The following is a 21,802-nucleotide window of genomic DNA, read 5'->3' on the forward strand; positions in this document are numbered from 1 at the left end:
TAAAATTGACTATCAGTATTTCAAATAGGAAGAATTTCCTATTTGAGTTTGGAAAATAAATGGGGAAAAGTCATGCTTCTCATGAGTTTCGTAGAAGCTGACTTATTTCCTCAAGCTCTGTGGTCAGCTCTGTATATAAACCCGAGTAAGTATATTAGACATTCTTTAGAGATGATTCACTCTGAGTAATACTGAGTATTATGCTTAATACCACTAATTCTCTAGGTCAAGTTTAGGGAAAAGTGTGCATGACTTTACAGGAACAAACCTGAGGAAGAGTAAATGCAGTCATTTTCATTTCTCTAAGATATTTCAAGATCTCTGGTTGGCTTTCATTTAGTGGTATCTGGTATACAGGTCTCCTACCACGTTTTATCATTTTATTATGATTTGATATTTTGTACAGTATATTTCACTCAGGCACACAGTGATGGCAGTGCTGTGAGGAGGAGAGATGAGATGACAGTAGCCTTGCCACTGTGGCTAGTAACGCAGTAGCTGCTCTCCTCTGTCCCTGGACCAGGAACAGTAGCTGCTGTGCTTCTTTCCTTTCTCTGGGCCTTGGAACTGTGGAGGAGGAAAGGGTCCCAGTTAAAGGAAGGGGTTGCTGGACTTAACAGATTTCTGGTGGTGCCCAAAGTAAACCTTTAGACTAGGGCTGAGTCCATCATTGTTTGGTAAACAATATTACAGATCAGTCGTCAAAAAATATTCAGAAAGCACAGTCCTTGGAATTGTTAATCCTACTTGTGACAGGCACAAGAAGACATCTGTGTTACAGACATAGGCACATACAGTGCTTAGAATAGGTCTTTATGTCAAAATCAGAGAGTGTAGAATTTGGTGTTTTGAGTGACTGCATTGTTTTCCATTATGTAAAATGCTGTTGATCAACTATACTTTGAAAGCACTGAAGAGTTAAGTTATATGACTGCTAGTCAACATGGCTACAGACTCAAGGAAAGAAAAATGACTCAGTTAAATCCCATCATCTTTCAACAGAAACAAAAGAAAAAGGCAGAATTGAAGAGAGGCATGTGCAGAGATCTTCTGAAGGAGACTGTAGAACAGTAATCACTTGAGAACTTGTTAGAAATGCAGACCCTCAGACCCTACCCCAAACCTAATGAATCAGAATCTGCATTTTTACAAGATCTCCGGGTGATTGATGTTTGCAGGGTAAAGTCTGAGAAGTGCTGTCCAGTAATTCCCTGCCTGTATTCCCCACTCTAACTTCCTCATTCAGGAACATATGTTCTCCAGCAAATTCTGCCTTAACTTTGGCCTTCCTCAAAGAGGACTCCCTAAACCCTAGAGTAGATCAGATTGCCATGCTGTACGAACACCGTACTTCTCTCCCATAGAACTTGTGACAATATTACATAAGAGAGTAATTGTTTAGTATCAGTCTTCCTCTCTATGCTGGGTGCTCTGTAAGGGCAAAGATCATGTCTGTCTTATTCACCATGGTAAATCCAGAGCCCAGAACAAGACCAGGAACAAATAAGTATTTTTTGAATAAATAAATGGCTCTACTGTATGTTGAGTACAGTGCTAGACTCAGGAGACTACAAAAACAATTCTTGTCTTTACCACAGCTCGTAGCTTAGTGGATTTTTGCTGAAATGAATGAAAGCTGAACCACTAAGAGCGTGTGCTGCACTTACAGCTGCTTTACCTATTTCTCTGCCAAATGACAAGAGGTGGCCCAAATGTCTCTGGGACCTTCCACTCCCTCGGCATGATCTCTAGACAAGCATGCCCTCACCTCTTTCTCCCCTCATTTGGATTCTCCGTTTTCATAGTACAGTACCCTGTCCCACCTTCTCCCTCTCCCCTCTTTAATGCAACTCCAACTTGTCTCCGCATCACTGCATTCTCCCCTCAGTAGTTTGTTATCTTTGACAACATTTGCTCCAGTCTGCTTCCCTCAGCAGTGCCTCCCTCCTTTTTTTTTTTTTTTTTTTTTTTTTTGAGATGGAGTGTCGCTCTGTTGTCGAGGCTGGAGTGCAGTGGCACAGTCCCGGCTCGCTGCAACCTCTGCCTTCCGGGTTCAAGTGATTCTCCTGCCTTAGCCTCCCAAGTAGCTGGGACTACAGGCGCCCACCACCACGACCAGCTCATTTTTGTATTTTTAGTAGAGATGGGGTTTCACCATGTTGGCCAGGCTCGTCTGGAACTCTTGAGCTCAGGTGATCCACCCACCTTGGCCTCCCAAAATGCTGGGATTACAGGTGTGAGCCACCACGCTCGGCCAGCGGTTCCCTTTTGACAGTATGTCAAATTTCCCTTGTTACCCACTTCAGTAATGTTTTACCTAACTCATTTCTAACCACTCAGTTGATTATTTCCTGTGAGCTGTCAAGCCTACTCTGTTCTCAACCAAAACCACTCAAATCTATACGATATCCCTGAGCGCTTCGGAGAATCTCTTTATTAACTGTTCAATATTCAATTGTCTTCCCACTTTCCTCAGTCACTACCTATATGCTCCAAAGGGATACTTGGTGTCTGAGCAAATGCTATAATCTCTTCTATGATTATATTCTCCACGAGTCTTATATCGTACTTGCTTCTTAGGCAAGATTCTCTCAGTAGATTTACCCCAAAGGCTATATCCAATACCATGGTAACAAAAATATATCTAAATGCCTACACTGCTAGCAATGACAGTGTAATAGTATTTCCTTCCTGTCCCCTCCATATACTGTGCTGGCTAAGAATATTACTCTGTTACCTTTGCGTTTTGATCCAGACAGCCTGCATTTTAGAGAAGATCAAAGGTGTAGGGACAGGAGTAGGAAGTCTTAGGATTTGATAAGGAAAAAGGGAAATAAAATTCAGCATCTTGAAGATTAACATAGAGAATTTCTCTTGGCATTCTCAAAGCATCTTTTCTCTTTGTTTCTAGTTTAGACTGGAGGAGTTAGGCATTGTTATTTATTTATTTAACTAATTCTAATTTTTTTTTTTTTTTTTTTTTGAGACAGAGTCTGTCATCCAGGCTGGAATGCAGTGGCGTGATCTTGGCTCACTGCAACCTCTGCGTCCTGGGTTCAAGTGATTCTTGTGTCTCACCCTTCTGAGTAGCTGGGATCACAGGCGTGTGCCACTACATCTGGCAAATTTTTGTATTTGTAGTAGAGACAGTTTCACCATGTTGGCCAGGCTGGCCTTGAACTCCTGATCTCAGATTATCTGCCTGCCTCAGCCTCCCAAAGTGCTAGGATTACAGGCATGAGCTACCATGCCTGGCCTAATTTTAATTTTTTTTTAAAAGATGCCTGTGTTGCCCAGGCTGATCTTGAACTCCTTGGCTCAAGCCACCCTCCCACCTCAGCCTCCAGAGTAGCTGGGATTACAAATGTGAGCCACTGCTGCTGGTTCTCACACATTGTTTTTGATAATATGATTCTTTTTTGAAAATAAAGACAGCTAACTCTCAAGAGTAAAGGGTTTGTAGCCAGATTAGAAAACTTCACTTAAACCAAAAATAGATTTAATGGTCTTGCCTCTTATAGAAAGTTCTCAGTTACTTTAACTCTGAACTTCCATGACTTGTTTCTCAAGTCTTTTGAGACACTAAGGGGCTTCTAGCTTTTCTGAATATAACACCTAATTAGATCACATTTATTTACTTATTTTTATTTTTAATTTTTCTGTAGTAATGGGTCTCACTTTGTTGACTTAGCTGGTCTTGAAATCCTGGCTCCAAGAGATCTTCTTGCCTTGACCTCCCAAAGTGCTGGGATTATAGGTGTGAGCCATTGCACTAAACCATAGATCACGTTTATATGCAATTAAAAGAAAAAAAAAAAAAAACCATGAGATAATTGGCATAGGAAGGAAAAGGGATATCTCTAAAACCCAAGATGTTTTTTTGGGGCAGTAGTCTTTTTGAACAGCACACTCAGAAAGTTTGAATTCTGTGATTTGAAAGCGTCTATCATTTTATTTCATTTGGAAAAGATAAACAGTGCATGGATCACACAGGAAGATGTATGGTCCATGCAACATAATAATAGTTTGATATTGAAATTCTTTAGAAGCTGTATGTGCATGGAGAGAGGGAGGACTGGGCTTAAACACCTTTCAAGTATCTTGAAAGTTGTTTAAAAAAACTTCTTATTGTTAAATAATTTCAAACTTTGAGAAAAGTTAGAATAATAGAGATAACTCCTGTATCCCCTTTAGCAAGAGTCCTTAACTGCCTTATCATCCTCTCTATGTTTATTACATCCAATCATTATTCATTCACAGTAGTTATATTCTATAAAGTTGCCAACACTGTGAATCTATGAGTATTGATGGTTAGGTCCCTTCAAGCTTCTGGTCACATTTTCATCAACTGATCAATACCTGCCCTTATTCTTTGTGCGCGCTCCTGGTTGGTTGGTTTGTTTGTTTGGAGGTGGAGTCTTTCTGTGTTGCCCAGGTTGGAGTGCAGTGGCTCTTCATAGGCTGAATCATCATAGTACACTGTAGCCTTGAACTTCTGGCTTCAAGTGATTCTCCTGCCTCAGCCTCCCAAGTAGCTGAAACTACTTGCAGGTGCCACTGTGCTTGGCTATTTGTGTGCCTCTGTATAAAGACACTTTGTTTAATTTTTTTTTTTTTTTTTGATACTTTAACTTGGAACTCAAAGCCAGTAGCACTGTAACTCACGTCTGAATGTAGTTTATCTGTCACTTACCTTTTTCTCTGTAAGGTATATCACAACAGCTTTCTTGTGCTAGGAATACTAGACAGCAAGTCAGAACTACCCTTCAGGGCTATTTTAAACAGTGAAGTCAACAATAGCACTAAAATGTAAAACATGTGGCACTAAATAGACCACATAAAGAACACTTGTTTACTGTGTGAAAGCTGAAACAAGAAGGCAGAGCATTTCCTTGCTGGAAACGAGGACATCAGGCAACTCAAGTTTTTGCCACTTTGTGCATGTACATGCCCGTAAATGACAGTAACAGTACTGAGAGTATTGATTTGGGGGTTACAAATATATTATAGTGGGTAGGCAAATTTGAAAATTCAGAATCTGAACAGTGAGGATCTTCTGTATTATTTTTTTCTGAATTATTTGAAAGTAATCTGCAGATATGGTATCCCATATACCATATCCCTTTAATACTTTAGTACTTTTAAGTATTGTCTTAAAACCGAGGATACTCATCTATATGAACACAATAAAACCATCAAGATCAGGTATTAACATGGTTATGGCAGGGTGCAGTGGCTCATGCCTGTAATCCTAGCACTTTGGGAGGCTGAGGCAGGAGGCAGGCGGATTACTTGAGGTCAGGAGTTCAAGACCGACCTGTTCAACATGATAAAATCCTGTCTCTACTAAAAATACAAAAAAGTAGCTGAGCGTGCTGGCATGCATCTGTAGTCCAGCTACTCGGGGGGCTGAGACTGGAGAATCCCTTGAACCCAGGAGGCGGAGGTTGCAGTGAGCCGAGATCGCACCACTGCACTCCAGCCTGGGTGACAGAGCAAGACTCCACCCCAAAAAAGAAAAAAGAAAAAGAAAAAGAAAAAGAGATTAACATAGATATAATACTGCCATTCAACCGGCAAACTCCCTTCAGATTTTGCCAGTTACCCCAGGGTCACCTATTAGCTGCCATGTCTCTCGTTTCCTTCATTCAGGAATAATTCCTCAGTCTTTCCTTGATTTTCATGATCCTGACATTTTTTCCAAGAGTTACTTTATAGAATGTACCTTGTCATGAGTTTGTCTGTTGCTTCCTTATGATTGAATTTAAGACTGTAATTTTGGCAGAAATACCATATAAATGATACTAAGTTCTCCTCAGTGCACCATATCAGTGAGGCACACCATGTCATTGTCACATTACTAGTGTTGATAACTGTAATTACTTGATTAAGATGGTGTCTGTCAGGTTTCCTCAGTGTAATTTTAGGTATAAGTATTTTATGTAATAAGTAATACATATTTTAACCTATTCATTATTTAGTATTATATATTCTTTGGTAGGAGATAGCTAAAATATTTATGATATATGATACATAGTATATGTCATATATAAACATATAGTATATATTATAATATATGTAATAGATATCATGTAATGTTTATTATATATGATATGTAACTATGTTATATAGTGTATATAAATAATATGTAACTAGTACTTTGTGAGAAGCTATTTTGAGATTCTACACATATCTTTTCTTTTTCTTTTTTTTTTGAGACGGAGTCTCACTCTGTTGCCCAGGCTGGCTTACAGTGGTGCGATCTCAGCTCTCTGCAGCCTTTGCCTCCTGGGTTTAAGCAATTCTCCTGCCTTAGTCTCCCGAGTAGCTGGGACTATAGACACACGCCCCCTGCCTGGCTAATTTTTGTATTTTTAGTAGAGACGGGGTTTTGCTGTGTTGGCCAGGCTGATCTCCAACTCCTGACCTCAGGTGATCCACCTGCCTCAGCCTCCCAAAGTGCTGGGATTACAGGTTTGAGCCACTGTGCCCGGCCTCCATTAATGATTCTTATTAGTGTGATTTGTTGGAACACGATTATTTTCTAATTCCATTATCAATTCTACATTTATTAGTTGTTGTTCAACTGTAATAGAGAACTTTCTCTTCCACATTTTTTATTCATGTATTTATTCAATGGATTATAATCTATTACTATTAATTATGTTGATTTTCAAGTTGTCCCAGTTTTGGCTAATGAGAGCTCTTGTAAGCTGGTTCTTATGTCATTTTGTTATGTCCCCATTATTCTTTGAACACTTTCTTTTCTTCTGACACAGCAAGGTATTCCAGGCTCATATTGTGCTTTCCCTGCCCCAACCCTGGAATCAGCTGTTTCTTCAAGAAGCGTTGGTTCTGTTTAGCAGAGAAGAGTTTTCCTTCCTTCCCTTTCCTTCCCCTTCCTTCTCCTTCCTTCTCCTTTCCCCTTCCTCCCTTCCTCCTCCTTCCTCCCTTCCTTCCTCCCTCCCTTTCTCCCTCCCTCCCTGCCTGCCCGCCTGCCTCCCTGTCTCCCTGTCTCCCTGCCTGCCTCCCTGTCTCCCTGTCTTCCTGTCTTCCTGTCTTCCTGCCTCCCTTCCTGCCTTGCTCTCTCCTTTCCTGCCTTCCTCCCTCCATTCATACCCTCCTCCCTCCTTCCATCCCCACCTGCATTCCTGCATTCCCTCCAAGAAACAGGAATGTTTAGCCAAGATCTGGGTACTAGGTGTACCCATTGCTACTGGGGTATCATAGTTTTTGGGCCCTCTTCCTTAGTGGATGGAGCCAGGAAGTATTTGTGTATGTAAACAACACACATCTCTCTCTCTCTATTTTTATATTTATCTGTATATATTAAAAAGCAAGGATTTACTTCTAATCTAACAGGATTTTTTTTTCTGGCCTTTCTGTATTTGTAACTCCCCTCTGAGAAACTTAGCTCTCATTATCCTCTAGGTATGATTTGCTCAGTTCCCCTGTAGGTGACAAATCTGCTCACACTAGCTGAGTCTTCAGCTTTCTGTGACCTGCCAGCAAGTGCTGGTTTAATCTTCAGGTCGTAGTATCCTGCCAGCTTGCGCTGACCAAGGGGAGTCTTTATAGCTTTTTTGACCTGTTGGTAGCTTAAGGTGATTTAGCCATAGGATTAGTCACCCTTAAAATAAAGACTGCCTAGCATCATAGCAGAAAATTAGCATCTCTTTTGTTTTTGGAGAAAAAAAATGCTTTGCTTTTAGGCATTTTTTCTTTGAAATATTTCCAGTTTCCTTTTAAACTTCTTGGAAGGCTTGAGCTGGGTTTATTTTTTTCCTCCAAATTTAATGTGCTTTTGGTATTTGTCTGGAATTGAAATAAAGTACTTTTAAAAATGATCCCAGTTTTTCTGTGATATATTTAGTGTTTTAAACAAACACCTTATTTTGGCCAGGTGCAGTGGCTCGTGCCTTAATCCCAGCACTTTGGGAGGCCAAGGCAGGCAGATCACCTGAGGTTAGGAGTTTGAGACCAGTCTGGCCAACATGGTGAAACCCCATTTCTATTAAAAATACAAAAATTAGCTGCACTTCGTGGCACACACCTGTGGTCCCAGCTACTTGGGAGGGTGACGCATGAGAATCACTTGAGCCTGAGAGGTGGAGGTTGCAGTGAGCCGAGATTGTGCCATTGCACTCCAGCCTGGGCAACAGAGTGAGATTCCATTTCATAAAAACAAAAAACAAAAAACCTTCATTTTTTTTTCTTATTAAAACATTTTTCTTCACTAGAGGTTTATACATTTACCCCAGTAGTATATGTTTGATTCCTTTTTCCCATCAGAATGTTATTTTTAGGAGTCGTGATAACTGTTAGACCTAAATTCTCAGTGGCTGTTCAGTATCAAACTTCTTGATTTTTAGTGTATATGTTTAGATGCACGCTCCAGAAATTCTGGTTTCTCTGACCTGTTAGAATCATTATTCAATAAAATTATATGTAGTAGTTAATCTTATTGAGTGGTTTGGTGCTCTAGTCTGTCTTTATGCTTTGTTTTCTCAGATTATAACACTTCAGGAAATTCAGAAAAGCTCCTTTCTGAAGGGGAACATGGGAAGAGAATAACGAACACTGATCACTGCAGTAACTTTCCTTTACCTTTAATAGCCTGAGTACTTGACCCTCGCCATTTGATAGAGGAGAAAGTCCCCTCTATATAGTGATACTCTTTTTTTATGTCCTGGAGTCAGTTAATTTTTGGTTCCTCCTCTGGTAAGTTAACACATAACTCTTACCTATCCTGAAAGATTTTCTTTCGACAGCTGGGGTAGACTTCTCTTAAATGACACTTCACATTTGTCTGCTATGTGTGGTTAGTTCTTCCTGAGTTGTTCTGTCTTATTTCTGAGTAAATAAGTCTTGATCTCCCAGGTCCTTGGCAACAGCAGAGCTCAGCGTGAGGTAGTGAGGACTTGGCTTTGCAGAGAACCATTGTCCTGGAGACAGTCCTGACACTGGTTTCCAGGAGGTTGAGTGAGTTCCTTCATGGTGAAGGCTTCAATTATGAAGGCTAAGCTACAGTCTTGGTTGTGTTCTTTTATGTAAGTCATCAATATTTTGGCTTATGGTTCTCATATCACAGATTTAGTATTTGGGGTTTATTAGCAAGTACACTGGGAAAACCTGTGTTCTAGCCCTGATGCCATCTTACTGTGCCATAGTTTTCTCATCTGTAAAATGAGGATAAGGGTCCCTGTCCTGCTTTCTCAGGGCATCGATGTGAGGATGAGAAGGGGAGGAGAGCAGGGAAGGAAGGGAAGAGAGATTAATGTTCCTTTAACATTTATTGACTTACCTTCTTGATTTCAGGGAGTCAGGGATCTTATGTAATAATCCAAATAACCCAGAGGAGATAGTGGTATTATCTTCATTTATAGATGAAGGAATATCACAGTGTGCAGAATGATTTTCACTTGAGTTTGTGTTCAGACTCAAGGCTGTATAATTTCAGAGCTCATGGTTGTTCCAATTAGCCACACCATCTGAGGCTATGATTGCCAATGATTGCCAAGACAGTTTGTCAGGTATGAAGTTCAGTACAAACTAAAGGGATGATACTTATTACCGTCACCCCAGAGGATAGAGATTTGGAAATAGGTACTTAAATCTACTTTCCAATGAGTGGGTATCTTAACTGATACATCAGGGAATTAGATTACAGGTTATCAGTCTAAATCTGACTGAATTCAGTGGTGAGAGAATTTCTGTGACTTTGATATTTTCTTTCTTTCTTTATTTTTGAGACGCAGTTTCGCTCTTGTTGCCCAGTCTGGAGTTCAATAGCCTGATTTCGGCTCACTGCAACCTCTGCCTCTTGGGTTCAAGCGATTCTCCTGCCTCAGCCTCCTGAGTAGCGGGGATTACAAACGCCTACCACCACATCCAGCTAATTTTTGTATTTTTAGTAGAGATGGGGTTTCACCTTGTTGGCCAGGCTGGTCTCAAACTCCTGACCTCAGGTGATCCACCTGCCTTGGCCTCCCAAAGTGTTGGGATTACAGGTGTAAGCCACTGTGCCTGGCCATGGTATTTTCTTTTATATTCCTAGAGGAATGTCCATCTTTTTCTATTCTACATACTCTTCCAATCTTTAGAGCAGACCACACTTTGAGCCATTTCTTACAACAACGTTGGCTATATTTATTGCGTTCCTGGGTTGGGCTCTGTGCTAAGTGCTTTTATTTTGTTTCATAACAACTCTTCATTTTATTTTTATTTCAGCAACAGATTGACAAACTGGATCGTAACAACTTATGTATATTCTTATGTATTTATTTTATAAATGATGAAACGGAAGCTAATGGAGCCAATTAAATAACTTTCAAAGGTCACTGCTGACATTGATTTGATTCTGAAACTAAATTCTTATTGCCATATACTGCGGCTCCTTCTCTGATTATAAAAACGAGCAGTTTGTGTAACTTGAATTGGTTCAGAATTTATTTTTGCCATGCACTTGCTATTCAGACGACCATAAAACTAGTTTTCATCTCACTTGCTTGTCATAATGCTTTATATCAGGGGTTGGCAAACTTACTCTGTAAAGGGCCAGGTAATAAATATTTTAGGCTTTGCCAGCCATATGGTCTCTGTCGCAACTACTCAACTGTGCCATTCTAGTGCGAAAGCAGCCCTAGACAATACATAAATGAATGAGCTTGACGTGTTCCAATAAAACTTTATTTATGGACACTGAAATTTGACTTTCATACTCTTTTGCATGTTACATAATCTTTTGATGTTTTTCCAACCTTTTAAAAATGTAAAAACCATTTTTAGCTCATGGACTGTACAAAAACAGGCTGTAGGCTGGATTTGGCTAGTGGGCTGTAGTTTGCCGATCCTGCATTTTATCGTTTTGAAGTTTTCTTCTTTGCGTCTCCTTTTTGGGTATTCTTTTGTAATATTGGACTCTAAGTCAGCTTGCCTTGCAGATGGTATGGTTTGATAAATGTTGGTATGATTGGGGACAGTCAACTCAATGGAAGCTTTACTTGCTTGGTGATTTGGTGTCCAACACCTGTTCTACTGGCACATATAAACAGAGATTTTAATTGGGAAAAAGATTTAATCAGTAGGTAACCTTAGATACCATTTTAACAGAAATCAGCTCCCAAATGCTTGTTTGTGTGTATGGCATAGTGGAATATCAGAATTGGGAAACTTCAACCCCAATCCTTGTTCTATTGTCAATCCTGGTTATTTTAGGCAAAAGTTACTTTACCTGTCTTGCTCTCAGATTTCTCAGCTGTAAAATAAAAGGGCCCAGATTAAATGCTGTCTTTATCTGAAGTCTCTCTGTAGATGATTATTATGGTCCTCCTGAGATTTAAACTCCCTATATGTAAGCTGAGGCCCGATTTTTGGCACAGTTGGCTTGGGAGCAGCAACTTGTGCTTGTATCTGCTGGGTCTGCAAGTGTATCCAGAGCCAGTGAGTCAGCGCTGCCGTGAGCTCCTGGGCTTCTGGTTCATTGGATTTGAATGTTGGGCCCTCTAATTTAGGTTTGCCTCTTGTTCTTGCCAGGAAAAAAAAACAAAAAACAAAACAAAAACACACACACACAAAACAAACAAAAAACTGGCTGTGTTGGTGAGTATTCTGGGAAAGGCCTCCCAGACCACACAGCTTATGTTGTTTTGGGATTGCTTGCTTTGTCTAAATGACTTTTTAATTTTCAAGAGATGATTCTTCCTGTGGAGGCAACAGCTCTAGCTGCCAGGAAGCTTTTTCCTGATATGCTTTTTGAAATATTCCCCAATTGAGTTTCCTTTTAGTTACTCTTGCTTTCATTCAGTTTCTTTAGATGTTTTCATTTCGTTAAAGGGGATCCAGTAGGATCAAACTTTGCCTCCTCTTTTTACAGCAGCTCCTTCCCCATCCCCTGATGGTATTTTTAGGTGTAGAAAACACCTTGTCCAGAGGTAAGTCCCTGGCCTGCTTCTTTGCTACTCTGACATAGAGTCCCTGCATGTGCAGCCTTTGGGTTGTGACAGTTGAAGAATGGCATCATGGACCCTTCAGCTCAATGCCTTTCCTGGTTCTCCTTTCTGTGTGACACACAGGATGCTGTCTATATTGTTTCTGAGAAGAAGCTTGTATTGCTTCTGGCCATTTTCATCCTTTTTAGAGCTTTGTAGATTTCACTGAAGTTCTGTCTTTTTCCTGTGGCTTCCTACCTAGTTATTTCTAGAGGATTTGAAGGTTTATACTCATAGCCACTTCTGGGGTGAGTCACCATGCCTGACTTTTGCTTCTCAGTCTGCTGCCATTTAAAAAAAAAATTTGTTAATGTTTTTCAGCTAGCATCTAATCTTCCTGCAAGAATATGGAAGTCTCTGTAGTGAAATACACATTTTATGTCCCCATGTTTTTGTACTTCTGTATTGGACCTTAACCTTTTTTTTGGGATACAATTAACATACCATAAAGTTGACACTTTAAAAATATATAATTCAGTGGCTTTTTTACTACAATCGTATAGCAATCAGTACTAATTTGGAATATTTTCATCACGTCCAAAGAAATCTGTATCCATTAGTATATTCCCCACTCTCCCCTCCTATCAGTCCCTGGGAACCACTAGTCTGGTCTGTCTATGGATTTCCCTATTCTGGACATTTCATATAACGGGAACAATTCAGTATGTGGCCTTTTGTGTGTGGCTTAGTAACTAAGACTTAACATGACGTTTTCAAGGTTCACCCATGTTGTAACATCTATCAGTACTTAAGCTCTTTTTATTTCTGAATGATATTCCAGTTGTATGCATATACGACATTTTATCACAAGTTGACAGCTGTTGATGAACATTCGTTGTTTTCTCTCTTTTTTTGACTGTTATTAATGATGTTGCAATGAGCATTGGTGTACATGTTTCTGTGTGCACATATTTGTATTTCTCTTGGATATATACACCTAGGAGTGAAATTGCAGGGTCATATGATAACCGTTTAACTTTTGGGAAACCTCCAGACTGTTTTCCAAAGCAGCTACACCACCCGTAAGATATGAGGGGTCCAGTTCTTATACATCCTTGTCAACACTTGTTATTGCCTGTCTTATTGATTTTAGCTATCCTGGTAGTGGTGAAGTGATATGTCATTGTAATTTTGATTTGCATTTCTCTGATGACTAATGATGAAGAGCATCTTTTCATGTGCTTTTTGAACATTTATATTTATTGTTTGGATAAATGTCTCCAACTTACTTTAATTGGGTTGTTGTTTTCTTATCAAATTATAATAGCTCTTTATTCTAGATGCTAGACCCTTGTCAGCTATATGAGATAAGAGTCTAGTATTCAGAATTTGCAAATACTCCTATTTTTTTTCTTTCTTGATAGTGTCCATTGAAGCACACTGTTTTTAATTTTTATGAAGTCCAATTTATTTATTTATTTTTAAGTTGCTTGTGTTTTTGGTGTCACCTAAGAAACCATCACCTAATGCAAGGTCATGTAAATTTACACGTTTGTTTTCTTCTAAGACTTTTATAGTTTAACTCTTAAATTTAGGTCTCTGGTTCTTTTTGAGTTATCTTTTGTATATGGTATGACGTAGAGGGCCGACTTCATTCTTTTGCACATGGAGATCTAGCTGTCCCAACACATTTTTGTTGAAAGGACTACTCTTTCCCCATTGAATTATCCTGGCACCCTTGTGGAAAATCAGTGGGCCATAAATGTATGGATTTGTATTGGGCCTTCTTTTTGTAATATTTGTCATCAGATATCTGCCCTCGTTCTTTATGTTGGTTCTTCATACAGGTAGATATTGCTGTAATAGTATGCCTATTATACTATCTTAACCAGCGGATATGCCCGTTAAGCCAGTCCTCTTTGCAGAGCTGATAAAATGCCATTCTCAGACCAAAGTGATTTTTGCTCTTGGGCTGGGAAAAAATGTTGGCTTCATTGACATACAATTTCTGTACTCTCCCTTTCTTTGCCTTTAGTGTGGCTGGGTTTTTGTATAAGAAGTTTTCTGTCTTCTTGTGTCGTTGGCCTGGGAGTTAAAGAGTTAAACAAACCAAGTCATTTATCAGAATCTAGTGAAGATTTAATGTGGTGTTCCTGTTGCTGGGCAACATTTTAGTGGCTGCCCATATAGTGTTTCACTGCAGATAAATCTCCCAGTAAACCTGTAAGTGGGTTTGAGCAGTTTGAGTCCCCAATTTTCCTTCTCAGCTGCATTGTTTCAGCCTTTGTAACCATGTGACTTGTGCCCTGAAGCCAGGTCCTTTGAATCACACCACGTCCCTCTGCAACCTTTATTGGCAGAACTGAGAAATGTCTAATCCATAACCTCAATCAAACTGACTCATTGTGACACCTGGTTTCACAAACCTCCTGCTGTATCAGGTAGTTCTAAGATCATTTTTCTAGAATGTCATTTTATTAATGTAATTGGATAAAGCAGTAACCATTTGACTTTCTTTCTATGCTCTATAAATTAGCAATTAAGGATAATTACTGCATCCATGAAAGTTTGCAACATGAATCAGCACAGCTTTGGCAGACTAATTACCCATGACAGTTTCTTCTCAATCTTAACATTATTCTCCTGAAATTAAAATTCTGGTAAACAACATATTATACTTAGATGTGATGTTTATTGTTTGTCAGTCTCACCCTACTAGAATGTCAGCTCCCCAAGAGCAGAAATTTTTGTCTGCTTTGTTTCATTGAAACATGCCACTTGCCTAGAACAATGCCTGCACATAGTAGGCACTCAGTAAGTTTGTAGTTAATTAGTAAGTGAATAAATCAAGGAATAAAATTATAACAATAATTACTTGGCAGGTCTTCCTGAGAAGAAAAATGGCTTGTTTTGATGCCATATGAGGTATAAATTGTCGAGCATATAGACCCTTGGCCTTTTTCATATTTTACCTGGACATTTAAAGTATTTTTCCCCCAGAAGGTATTTCTCCTTGGTTTTATTTGGTGGAGACTGTTAGCTACAAGAAGGCCATTACAATGTTTTCATTGAGGGAGAACTTGAATAAAGACTGTTGGCGAGTAAGACAGGTGAGAGAGTTTAACAGTGGTTGGCAGATGAAATGGAAATAGCAAAAAGGAGGTGTAGTTTGTTTTTGTTTGTTTGTTTGTTTTTTGAGACAGAGTCTTGCTCTGTCACCCAGGCTGGAGTGCAGTGGCACAACCATGGCTCACTGCAACCTTGACCTCCCAGTCTGAAGCAATTCTCCTACCTCAGCCTCCCAGGTAGCTGGGACTACTGACGTGCACCACCACACCCGGCTAATTTTCTTGATTTTTAGTAGAGATGAGGTCTTGCTGTGTTGGCCAGGCTGGTTTTGAACTTCTAAGTTCAAGCAGCCCTCTCGCCTTGGCCTCCCAAAGTGCTGAGATTACAGGCTTGAGCCATTGTACCCGGCCTGTAGTGCGTTTTGAATGATTTCAGTTTGAGTAGTAGGAGGGAAACTAGTTCTTCCCTAGTAGGAATAGTTCTCTTACTTCCATAATGGTGTCCAGTCAGTCTCTTCTTACGTCTGCACCAAGGCAATAGCCAAATGAGGGGAAGAGAGTTTCAGAGGAAGGGTGCACACATACCAGTCCTCTCCTCCTAGAGGAGCAGGAATAGCAGTACCTGCCACAGTGAATCTATTTCTTTTGCTTAGGAAGTTGAATTGGTGACTGCTGCTTGAATTCATATATTCAATGGTATAAAAGATGTAGAGAACCTATAGAGTAAAAATCATCTCTGTAACATTGATTCAAACGTTAACTGTTGTCTGAATGGCATTTTTGGCGTAACAATGCAAGGAAGTTCTGACAGCAGCCTTTAGCATTCAGGGAGAGGAGAGGGCATACAAAGGAGTTTTGCACAATTACTGTGTACAAGTTGTTTGTCAAAGCCCTTAATGGGACCAGGGTAATACTTGTAGACCCATTGTCCCCAGGGATCTGGTTTCCTAGGCAGAGGCATTAGAGAGGTAATACCTTTCTGATATTTAGAGATGAGGGGCTCTTCTCATCAGTCCCTCTGTTCTTGAGCTTCTCAGTTGCATTTGTCAGGCTTGAGAAACAAAGATGGTTTCCTAGGCTAGGTCAATGCTTGCTTATCAGAGTTGACCTTCGTCAGAGAGGATGAGTTTTCTTGTAAATAGGCCTTAGCTTTTACGACTGGGCTTTACCAAGAGGTCTCCTGGGAATGCATTATTACTTTTGCGTGTGTGTGTGTGTGTGTGAAAACTTGACCAAAATTGAGCAGCAAGCACTAGAGACAGATGTTCTGGTTTGTGTGCTGTATGTAGCTTGGCTGTCCTCAGCCTTATTTGGAATTCATGCCCGAATGATTTCAAGTGCAGGTATTCTACACTATGCTCTTCTTGCTGTGTGTTTTGTTTCTGCCGCTTGTGAGAAAGAATTGAATATAAATGAGTCAGATCCAAGCTCTCCTTTTCTTCTTTGGCCGTTCTTATTCAGGAACTTCAAGCAGCCTCTACTGTAGTATACCTGTTCCTTCCTGGCTTTGTTTGGTTTGAGAGCTTATCTTTTGGAATGTCAGTTCCCTGGGATGATGCCTAGGACATGAATTCTCAGGATAGGGTGTTAGCACGGTTATGTGGCTAGAAGTTTTAGGGTTTAATTGCTGATAACAGGATTAGGAAGTAGTCTTTTTGTATTTGTGTGCCATGGTATATAACCAGGGATTAAAGTGACTTAGGCCAAGGTCTGTGTGTTTAAGGTGTTGGGGATACTGAGACATTATCAGAATACTAATTTAATGTACAATTAAATATTATATATTGGAATGTACAATATTGTTTGATAGAATTTCCATAAAAAGGTAGTATGGTTAAATGAATTGTGATATATTCGTACAAACTCCTTGGTCAGGGTAATGGTGGGGTTCGGGAGAAGGGGCTTAAGGTAGAGGGGGCACATGGAATCTAAGGTTCTGGCAATATGCAATATTTCAGTTCTTAACTTAGGTGGTGGTTGCTCAGATGTTTACTTTTCTTATTCTTTAATTTGTACATGTGGGTTTAAATTCATTTGTGTATTTATATCAATATTTAACACTTGAAAGCATTAGTTAAGGTGGAGAGGTGGGGAGCAATGCACTCTAAGTGAAAGGAGCAGCTTCCTTTCATTCTTTTTCTCTTCCTTTGATTCAACTTCCTCACAAGGATTATTCCTTTACTGAGAACTCCATGGTCTTATCCGAACAGTGTTCTGTGTTGACAGAACCCTCCAACCTTCTCACTACTAACCCTTCAGAAGCTATTTTTTATGAAGCGTGGAATTGAGAGTCTTTCAGATCTAGTGAAGCCAAGGCATGAGCCCCCACCTGTTTGTTGTATTATGCGTCTCTTCGCAAAGACAATTTGAATCGCTTGGGTCATTTTTCCTTTATGCCTCTTCTTCCCTTCTTTCACTTGAAATCCTTTCTTCTCCCCTGCAAATATTTTAAGGTTAATGCCGGTGAGTTTCAGAGCTCTTTTCACAGTTGCAAGTGGGTTCTATGCGTGGCATCTTTGATTAGAACGATAAAAGGAGCCACTGACTGCACTTGGGAGCCTTAAGGTGCTTATTAGAGTCTTATGTTTTAATCATGTAGGGCATGGGTTTTCTAGATTACTTCTGTATTTCTGTCCACAAGGGAAACTCTAGGTATTACATCCACTTTAGCCTTGGGCATGCTCAGTTCCTCCCAAGGGTGTGTAGGGACTTCCTTCAGCTTCTCCTATTTTTTCTTTTTTTGTTAGAGACAGAGTTTTGCTTTTGTTGCCCAGACTGGAGTGCAATGGCGCGATCTTGGCTCACCGCAGCCTCTGCCTCCTGGGTTCAAGTGATTCTCCTGCCTCAGCCTCCTAAGTAGCTGGAACTACAGGCATGTGCCACCACTCCCAGCTGATCTGGTAGTTTTAGTAGATATGGGGTTTATCCAGGTTGGTCAGGCTGGTCTCAAACTCCCGACCTTGGGTGATCTGCCCGCCTCAGTCTCCCACAGTGCTGGGATTACAGGTGTAAGCCACTATGCATGGCCCCAGCTTCCCCTTTTCTTAAGCCTTTCATTGTTCGCTTCAATCTGAGAATGGAAAGTGTTGATGGAGATATTAATTCCTTAATAATTGGGAAGAATGCAAGGGGTGGTACTTGCTAGGATGAAATTATAGAGGTCATTAATCTGTATGTCTCACATGCCTTTTTACCCTGGTCTGTTTATTCTATGACTTTTCTATTGTTGGATTTCTGGGTCGATCATTTCAGAATTTGGCCCTAGGCTTTATGTAGGTATTTCTCTTATAAAAATAAAAACAATTCTGTTTATTTAGTCATTCAGCAGATGACTTTGCATGCCTTTGAAGTGCAAGTGCTATTTGAAATGTTGGGGATATGGTGGTACACAACCTACATTATGGTGATATGGCCTCTGGACCATTCATTTTCTTTCTTCCCCCTCCTTAGGTCCTCTCAGGATGTGCCATCATTGTCCGAGGTCAGCCGCGTGGTGGGCCTCCTCCTGAGCGGCAGATCAACCTTAGCAATATCCGTGCTGGAAATCTTGCCCGCCGGGCGGCCGCCACACAACCTGATGCAAAGGATACCCCTGATGAGGTAGGTGTTTCCTGAGGTCATCGTGAGCCTGTGGACTTAGGTAATAGCCCACTGTCTTCTGTGGCTGATGCCATTTTGATGTACTCTTTCTTTGTATTTTGAGTATTTTTATATCATAGAACTGCTGATTCTGGATGTGCCCACAGGCAACTTGTATCTGTTGTTTATATGTTTACTACCTTTAGTGACAGTCGAAGTCTTAGAGCTTTTTCTTGTACCTTTTGCCACAGACTTAGATTTGTTGTGTTTTCACTACTACTTTTCTTGGAATAGGTTAGGAACATTTCCTGGGTAGCCTCAGGCATTTGAAATCACCATTGGTTATGGCAGAGCACTTTTATTAATTTATTTTTGAATTCTTCATTCATTTACATTGTTCAAAATGCAGAAGGATATATAGTGAAAAATCGAGTACTTTCCCTGAGACAGCTGATGTTAGTAGGGTCTTGTGTCTCCTTCCAGAGATATTTAAAACCTATATGATCAGACGCTTTTATTTTCATAAATGGTAACATGCTATAAATGCTAGGCCCATATTTTATTATTTTATTAAAGATTCTTTTTTTTTTTTTTTTTTTTTTTTTGAGACGGAGTCTCGCTCTGTCGCCCAGGCTGGAGTGCAGTGGCCGGATCTCAGCTCACTGCAAGCTCCGCCTCCCGGGTTTACTCCATTCTCCTGCCTCAGCCTCCTGAGTAGCTGGGACTACAGGCGCCCGCCACCTCGCCCGGCTAGTTTTTTTTTTTTTGTATTTTTTTTAGTAGAGACGGGGTTTCACCAGGTTAGCCAGGATGGTCTCGATCTCCTGACCTCGTGATCCGCCCGTCTCGGCCTCCCAAAGTGCTGGGATTACAGGCTTGAGCCACCGCGCCCGGCCAAGATTCTTTTTCTTTAAGGTTCAGAGGGTACATTTGCATGTTTGTTACCTGGGTGTATTGTGTAATGTTTGGGATTGGGCTTCTAGTGTATCCATCACCAAAATATTGAACATTGTATCCAACAGATACTCTTTTAATTCTCACCGCCTTCACTCCTTCTCTTTTGGAGTCCTCAGTGTCTATTATTTCTATCTTTATGTACATGTATATCCATTGTTTAGTTCCCACTTATAAAAGTGAGAACATGTGATATTTGATTGTCTGCTTCTGAGTTAGTTCACTTAGAATACTGACCTCTAGCTCCATCCATGTTGCTGCAAAGGACGTGATTTCAGTCTTTTTATGGCTGCCCATACTTTATTACTGATTTGTTTTGTTTTGTTTCACGACAAAGTCTCTGTAGCCTAGGCTGGAGTGCAGTGGTGTAATCATGGCTCACCGTAGTCTTAACCTTCCAGGCTCAAGTGATCCTCCCACCTCAGCCTCCTGGGAGTAGCTGGGACTCCAGGCGTGTGCTATCATACCTGGCTAATTTTTATTTTTATTTTTTTTTAGTAGAAACGAGGTCTCACTAGTTTGCCCAGCCTTGAGTTCCTGAATTCAAGCAATCCTTCTGCCTTGCCCTAAAGTACTAGGATTACAGGCGTGAGCCACTGCGCCTGACCTGTTACAGATTCTTAATCTGGGATCCATGCACCTCTGAAGGCATATACTAATTCCATGAAATGCAAAATTTTGTGTAAACATGAATTGTTTTAGAGAGGGAGTTTTTAAAATCAGTTTCTTAAGGGAACTTGTGGCTCAAAAGTAGTTAAGAGCCATTGTTTTATGGTGATTTGAGAACCTTCTGTGCCTGTGTCCCATCATCTTCTCCATCCTTCCCCCACACCCCTCGGCCTCTGATGCCCGGCCCCCTTGCCTTCTTTGTGGTCTGCCTTTGACCCCTTAAGTTTCTGCTCTTCAGCAGCTGCTATGTGTACCAATTTGGCATTGTTTAGTCTTTTTGGTTTCTATACTTTGAAACATTGGTGCTTTGCTATCCTTTAGCGATGCTTTGGCTATCAGAAATGAAATTTCTGGGCTGGCCGTGGTGGCTCATACCTGTAATCCAAGCACTTTGGGAGGCTGATTGGGGAGGATTGCTTGAGCCCAGGAGTTCAAGACCAGTCCTGACAACTGACAACATAGCAAGACCCCATCTCAAAAAAAAAAAAAAAAAAAAAAAAAATTAGCCGGGCATGGTGGTGCACATCTGTAGTCTCAGCTAATTGGGAGGCGGAGGTGGAAGGATCACTTGAACCTGGGAGTTCAAGTCTGCAATGCATCATGGTTGTGCCAGTGCGCTGCAGCCTGGGTGATAGTGTAAGACCCTGTCTCAGAAAAAATTGAAAAAAAAAAAAAAGGAGCAAAATTTCTGGATTCTAAATATTTGTCCTTTGCCCCAACTTGATGTTGTTGGGCAGGTTGGTACCCCAGCTTTTGTGTGCTATTCCCTGCTAGGGAGGTAAAGAAGAAAAAGCAAGAGTTCATGGGGATCTTTTGTTAACATTTAAGGAAAGCATTCAGTTTTTAAAATTATAATAAAGGGCATTTTGTTTTAATTAAGAAGTTAGTGAAGCAATGGCATAGATAATAGAGATAGAGAAAAACTCCCATAATTCTGCTACCAATAGGAATCAGACTAAATAGATTAAAATAAATTTAAGTAGATTAAAATCAGTTCTTTTTCATTGGTCCTCCATCAGGGACCGCAAATATTGAGAATATTAGTGTATACCTCAGGGTTGTTTAATGAGGATTAAACAAGATAACATGAAGTGCTTAGTGCATACTTATAAAATACTTAATAAGTGTTAGTGTGGTAATCACTACTGCTGCTTGCTAATTTCTCTTACTACAGATACTCCTAATACTATTAGATCAACCACTGAAGATTAAATGTGTTTCAGCATTTTTCGCATTTTGGGCATTAACAAATGGGTGAACCAACATTTCGAATAGTTTATTTTCCTATTGCGTAACAGCTTGATTGCTTCCAAGTGAAGAGTGTTGACCCTTCTTGGAGCTGACCAAGTTGATTTGCCCAGAAGGAAGAAGTAGTGTAGCCTCTAAGAAAGAAGGGTTGGATTTTAATTTCCTGTTTTGTGGATGAGAATCTTGGGCAGAGAAACCCAAGGCCAGTTGGAACTTGTTCTAAAATATCATAACTGTATCCCATGTTAACAGGACAGTGGAATCTTATCAGAACTATCCTAGGTGAAAGGATACTTTGTAATCTGATCCTAGCATTCTGTTGTAGTTCCATATATTTATACAGTCTAGTGCTTT

The 21,802-nt window shown here is 40.2% G+C and overlaps 1 protein-coding gene across 1 annotated transcript in view; it reads left to right on the forward strand.

Annotated features, from left to right (window-relative positions):
* Positions 1-21,802, forward strand: part of SND1 (staphylococcal nuclease and tudor domain containing 1) — a 440,492-nt gene that overhangs the window by 14,358 nt on the left and 404,332 nt on the right. The window contains exon 2 of the mRNA XM_007982822.3: positions 18,449-18,598. Within this exon, the coding sequence (XP_007981013.1) occupies positions 18,449-18,598 (150 nt within the window). The remainder of the gene's footprint in view (positions 1-18,448; positions 18,599-21,802) is intronic.

This window comes from Chlorocebus sabaeus, chromosome 21 (genome assembly GCF_047675955.1).
Source record: "Chlorocebus sabaeus isolate Y175 chromosome 21, mChlSab1.0.hap1, whole genome shotgun sequence".
NCBI classification, from domain to species: domain Eukaryota; kingdom Metazoa; phylum Chordata; class Mammalia; order Primates; family Cercopithecidae; genus Chlorocebus; species Chlorocebus sabaeus.